Here is a 6,860-nt window from a genome sequence, read left to right on the forward strand (position 1 = left end):
CGCTCTATTTGCAAGTGGAACAAGAAACGAAATGACTAGTAGTGATACAGGGTACCCTCTGCCATGCATTGTACGGTGGCTTGCAGAGTACCTATATAGATGCAGATGTAAACGGTTGGATTTCAATAGCTGTTGCAGTAATTCAAATTGTGGTTTGAGTTACTGTTGATGCATTACTCACTAGATTGTCTCCTCTTTCAATAAGTTTCCAATGTTATTGCAGAAATGTCTAAGGTTTTGGTGGAAGAAACTGCTAGCATACAAGAGCCTTTTTATGTTAGGTACGCATGGAAAGGCCTAACTCAAAAGAAAGAAGATCCATCCGACAAGATGATCAGGAGACTGCTGGGATAACGACAACAGAACAGTCGCTAGCTAAAACTGTGAGAACTGTTCAAGAATTATACACAAATTTGGGAGCTTTCAAGGAATTATCACTCAACTTTACAAAGACATCTCTCATTAGAGACTGAAATGTGCATATAATAAATTTTCTCAATCAGTTCTTTCTTCCACAGCATTTTCTTAAGCACTTTTCAGACAAAATGTTTGCAATATTGTGTGATACATCCATAGTCCTACATGGATATAATTCAGCTAAATTAGTTCAATAAGATAGTCCAAGAGATTTGGAGAAGATAAACAATCAGGTTCATTGCTGGAACATTTAGAATTCAAGCATTATATGCTTAACCTAAAATGTTCACATTTAAAGTCTCGTATCAGCTATATGGAATCTACTTTCTTCTGCCATTTGTTTAATAAAAGAACAGGTACACTTCTATAATTTGCAAGGAACTTTGCAGATGTGTGATTAAAGCACGTTCCAATTGGGATCAAATATTTACAGGCTGTTGTGAAATTCAGCCTGTATACTACACATCTGATGTCGATTACTCAAAATAATGAAACAAACTCTTAGTGAGCCCAGCATTATTAAAGTAGAATGTTCATTATAACACACACACACACACACACACACACACACACACACACACAGAGAGACAGAGAGAGAGAGAGAGAGAGAGAGAGAGAGAGAGAGAGTTATACCGCGGTATTTTTGATAGCTGCAGCACTGACATCGAACTATTCCATACACTTAAAAAAGGTGTTAGCTACTAACAGATATGAAGCTATACCTGATATGTAATGATTTCACTGAACCAACACACACATCATTTTGACACTAGTATGATTCAGATGTGACCAACGTCATTTCTTTAGAATGTGTGCTCACCAATACAAAAAACAGACACATACAGTATCTACATCTACATTCTGTGAACTACTGTTAAGTGCGTGGCAAAGGGTAAATGCCACTGTACCAGTTATTAGGGCTTTTTCCCATTCCATTCACATACGGATCACAGGAAATGCCTCTGTGTATGCTGTAATTAATTTAACCTTTTCTGTTCCTTCAGAACTTACAGATTATAAGTCCAGAGACATACCAATAAACATTATAACAGACAGCAAGCAAAGGGAGCAGATGTATTACACATCACAGCCGTTAGCACCATGTAAATAGAAAACAGAATGTGCACAGCATCAAGAATCAAATTCTCATGTAGATCATGGTGTATTACCAACAATAGCTCACATGATTGTTGGCATCCAGGAAAGTTGGTATACCCAACAGAGATGGATATCCAAATATAGAACAGCAGAAGTAATTGTTAAAATAAACATATATCTGGAAGTATATCTTCCGTCAATTATGTCATGCAAGCCACAAATTAGTATATAGGACATTGGGGACAGTTAGTACTAAATACAGTCCACTGCAATAGTTCAATAGCTTTAAATTTACATCTTCATTCCATGAGGTAGTCCCAAACATTGTCTTGAATTACTAGATATGCAAATGGCTGCACACAAGGGAGGACAGATGTCAACATTCAAGGACCAGAAATACTGGGTCAGATAAACAAGGATAGAGCAGGAAATTGAGCATTAATTTTTGAAGAACCGTTCACTGCATTTGATTGTAATGATTTAGAGAAACAGTGCAAAACCTAAACCAAGCTTTATGGAAATTCGAAATCTGAAACTGATTCCACATTCAAGTCTAGTGCCTTAATCACTTAATAAAAAAATAATAAATGTACTTTTGTATTTGTTAAACAACAAATGTTTCAAGCTTCCAAGGGATTACTACTCTTTCCCAGGATGATATGTCAGTAGGTTCCCATATAGTGGCACCCTCTGCCAAACCGAAATTCTTATTTTTTTTGTGCATCTGTCAAATGTTTAATGGCATAACATCTGAACCAAGTGCTCTCTCATGACTACATGTCATGATTGATATTTCTAATATGAGGCACACTGTTCATGACAAACTCTTATGTCTGTGCACATTTTTCTACAGACCTGCTATGTGAAGCAGACAGAGATAACTCCACCTACTTTTTATCTTCAAAGGCTAGACAAGCAATGCTCATACTGGAGCCTCTGCAATAGACTTTAAATGTTTTTGTTCGCAAATTTTGCCGAACAATATTAAAAACAATGACTTAGCTGGTCTATGCCATTGCTAAATAAGCTGCTTGTTGTATGACTAGTGCAGTGACAAAGCCCACAGCATTTGGACAATTCAGTAACAAGATTGTAAAGTAACAGAATAGCATATGGTTAGCACATCATCAAGATTCTCTCACAGAATTTTAACAATAGATCCTCAAATCATATGCCATGATTACATATAATGGTCTAGGTTAGACAGATGGATACACATTTCGACAATATCATAGTGCACTTTTTTTTCCTAAACCTTTTTCTTTCTTTCATTTCAGTCAAAGCAAGTAGGTTTACGGAGGTAGCTAACTAACTACCATAGCATTATTACCCAGACATATTGGCAGCATATTTGCATCTTTGTAATTCGTATGTAGCTAATTTGATAGGCTACAGGCTGTTTACATTATGGCAAGTACCATGAACATCTCAGGGTTGTAGTTTCTGAAATACAGTTTGCCTTCTGTAAAATGTTGCATGTTGTTGGTGACATTAAAGGTGGTTTATGTGAACAACAATCAAACAACTGAATAGAATAAATTATTATATTTACATTAATGTTTTCATAGCCTGACTGTTGTTACGTTTGTGATATGTAAGCAGAACATAGCTGGAAAGTAATCTATTGGAGTAACTAGTCAACAGAATTTATATCTATAAATGAGGGTCAGAACACTACTTTTAGATATGCCGATGAAATGCATAATTCATGTCAATATGTGCTGAGTCTCTATGCCATAACTCAATTAACTTGTTCAATCCAACGAATGCTGTGCCACAACAATAATTTACAGTAAAGAATAATAGATTACTTGCATTTATGCTTACCAAGAAACACAGTTTTGGCCAGTTGTGAATGAAATATCTGTAAGTATATATGGAATATGGTTCCGACAAGTCTTTCTGAATAAGCCTCATAATATCAGGCATTTGCAGCTCCGATTTGTAAGATACATATGCAACATCTCCACTTCCAGTTTCTGATGTTACATCACTCATACTTTCGTTCTTATGTTCACCATTTTCACATGATTTACCTATACTGTCTTCATGACTATTTACACAATTTGATTCAGTCGAACTGTCTGTACTTGCACTATTCCGACGCTCATTTTCACATTTATCACAATGACTAGACGAGTGCTCTGATTTCACTGTTTTTTCGATTGACGCAGTCTTCTGTTCAATCTCTCCTGCTCTGGGTATATCAATATTAACAGATAAACCATTAACGATACCGTTCACACCCTGACCACCCTTCAGGTTTAATTTTTCTTTGAAATGAGAACAAAGTTGTGCTGCGCCTCTTCCTTCTTCGTCCGATGACATCTTTTGCGCTGAAAGCATGATGGTCAAGTTGCAGTTCGTGTCTTCTGCTGCTATTTTAGAATCATCCAAGGCTTGCAGGCAATTAAATTCGGACCTCGTCGCACCTGGGCAAATTGGTGACTGAACTTGTGGTGCAACAGGCCCGTCCGATTCCATGATTTCTGCATTACTGCCCATACTTGAAACGAAAACTTGTTAACGCGGAAACTTTATGTCATGCCACACGGGCATATATTAGTTGAGGTTACAAACTATGAAACATCGTATGTACAACATTAAAAAAAGTTACTCGCTACTACTGTACAGAAAACTATACACACAATTCACGACTTACAACCATCTTGGATTTTGCGCAATGGGTTAGGCAATGCGTTCATGATTTCGATGTCACATCACAATTTAAAAATTTTCACCATATCCAGACTGTAAGAAGGCCTTTCGTGTAGAACACAGCTATTTCAGGATGCTGCATTATTCAATAATTTATCTTTGAACTACTTTTTGACGTCACTGTAAAGAAAATATTAGTGCGCAAAGACGAAAGATTTCCATTGCAAGTTACTATTACGCAGTTTTTAAAGCTCTTTTAGGCTTTATCCTCCGTTTGTAGTGTACTTTGAATGTATTCCATGGAAAATAGAGACAAATTTACTATTACAACATTCACGTTTTAAAACAGTACCACTGTGCAAGGTCAACGCAGGGACGAAAACTTCATGTGTTATGTTGGCTGGCATGGGTGCAAAGATTTCCAGAGCTATTAATAACTGTGATGGTAAGTCGGGAGTACTCGTATTTCCTACATAAATCAGACCATTAATTTGTTGTCACAAATTAAAGCGGGTACTTCATGCTACTACGCTGCTTGTGATGGTTACTTACGACCTCTGTAAGTTTTTATGCGGTCGCAGATGTTTATATTTCCTGGAGTAGTCGTATTATATCTTTGGTGTATAAAATTGGTTGCATAATCGGTGAACGCATGTGCCCACTGGTGACTGGTTGACTCCAGAGGAGTGTGAGAGAATGAGCCCGAATGTTATTTAACTAGGTAAAAATACTGTACCTTTTATGCATGAGAACTAAAAGAAAGCTCCAGTGAAACATTAATAATATTTGCATAATAAAGTTTTAAATGACGACTGTAAATTGCTGTACGTGAACTAATTGTGTTGTGTGTATTGCATACCGGACAATGGGTACTGCGATTGTTGTGCCAGATTTGTTGCAGTGGCGGGTGAGAAGTAATATCATGTACTAGTTTCTGAAGTCACTTCTACTGTTTTAAAACCGCTACAGTTTCTCATAATTATGTTAGTGAGGTAGATCGAGCATTTCCATTCATTTTGATTTAACCACTATCACAGTCATTACAGGTGATGTTTATAATGGGTGTTCCACGTGTAAGGGTCCCTTGGGAAAGAACCTAGTGACTGGAAAAAAGATCACAGTTTACACCTGGGTACGAGAAGGGTTACGGAAGCTATCCACAGAACTAATGTGCAGTTTCATTTACGTCTATCTGCTGTAGTAGCCTAGAACATATTCTGAGAACAGACATACTGAGTTATAGTGAACAATATCATCTCGGTGAGAACCAGTCTCGATTCGAACTTTTACTATGCGAAACCCAAGCCGCACTTTTATTGTGTGACATCTTGAAAGCTGCGGATCAACACTAATCGGATGGATTCATTGTATCATCAGTTTATTAGATGTAGACACTAGGTTACGCTTAGCTGGCTTTAAGGACAAATAGTACTGTGAATCTCTATTGCTGAGTCCTTGTGCAGATTAACATTCTATGATTTCTTTGTATTGTGTTGATGTATAAGTTACATTTACTCACTCCACATCCCTGAATGTTGTCCTACATGGTGGGTTCCATGGACACAGTGAAAAAATGGATGACATGCACAATACAAACTGTGGTAGGGATGGAAAAGGATTCTAGCTGTGTTCTTTTGTGCATTTGGAAGACGAGATGGGGATTTGTAACATCACTCGCCAAACGTGAGTTCAATGTCTTAACCATCACCAACTTCACGTGGTTAGTGAAATATCTCAAACAGAATGACATTGTTGTGCTGACCTGCTTGGATTCAGAATGCACTAGTCATGGGAAACCCAACACCTGCTTTTCTCACATGACATCTTGATTTCTGAAATTGACTCACTGACATACTTACTAATTATCAAAAGTATTATTGTGTTAACGAGTGAAGTTTGTAACTGGATTGAGGCTATCTTGGTAGAGAGAACTCGGCACATTATCTTGAATGGAGAGTCACTGACTGCTGTAAAAGTACCCTTTACAGCAGTCATGTTGTATATTAATGACCTTGCAGATACTATTAATAGTGCATGCTGAATAGAAAGTCTTCTGCTCAGTCTGTTAAAGTCCTTTTCTGAAAGATCACAGCATGTACCTCAACTTAAAATTCACCGTTAAGTGACTGTACATTGGAAGAATAGCATATTTACTCTTCATGGAAGAATAGCATATTTACTCTTCAGAATAACCAGTTCTTAAAGATAATTGATAATAATCACATAAGGCCTCTAAGAGTACTATACTTACATTTCCTTTTAAATTATTGTAGCATACAGGGAAAACAGTTAATGCCAAGTCCCATCATCATCAAAGCAATAAAATTAAGTAACTTGCTGTGAAGCCATAGTTCAAGTTGAGATGATTGCTGTGGAAAAGCAACCCGTAGAATTAGTACATAACGGAAGAAATCAGAAAACTGGAGGTACTGCAAGAACATCCAAATAAACAAAGTCAAATAAACACAGCCTAAATTCAAGTAGGGACCAGATAAGAAAGAAGCAAGGCTGGTAACGTTAATTAAGCATAGACTGCTCAGGCAGGTAACACATCATCAAACTGAGCTGAACTGGCTGGACGCTGTTCAGAGACCGCAGGGGAAATGGCAAATGTGCAGAGCTACAGAACAGCCAAGATGTGTGTACAGATTAGAAGGATGGAAAGAGGCTTTACAGTGTTAATGAAC

The 6,860-nt window shown here is 37.3% G+C and overlaps 1 protein-coding gene across 2 annotated transcripts in view; it reads right to left on the minus strand.

Moving 5' to 3' along the window:
• LOC124550842 (N-alpha-acetyltransferase 30) overlaps positions 1–4,556 on the minus strand; it is an 85,071-nt gene extending 80,515 nt beyond the window's left edge. Inside the window, exons 1-2 of one of the 2 annotated variants that reach the window (XM_047125571.1) lie at positions 4,178–4,556; positions 3,343–4,021 (exon numbers count right to left, since the gene is read on the minus strand). In XM_047125571.1, the coding sequence (XP_046981527.1) occupies positions 3,343–4,020 (678 nt within the window). In that variant the 5' untranslated portion in view covers position 4,021; positions 4,178–4,556. Of the gene's footprint in view, positions 1–3,342 lie in introns of both variants that reach the window. The other variant, XM_047125570.1, reaches the window with a different exon arrangement.
• Positions 4,557–6,860: the final 2,304 nt, after the last annotated feature.

This window comes from Schistocerca americana, chromosome 9 (genome assembly GCF_021461395.2).
Source record: "Schistocerca americana isolate TAMUIC-IGC-003095 chromosome 9, iqSchAmer2.1, whole genome shotgun sequence".
Classification (NCBI taxonomy): domain Eukaryota; kingdom Metazoa; phylum Arthropoda; class Insecta; order Orthoptera; family Acrididae; genus Schistocerca; species Schistocerca americana.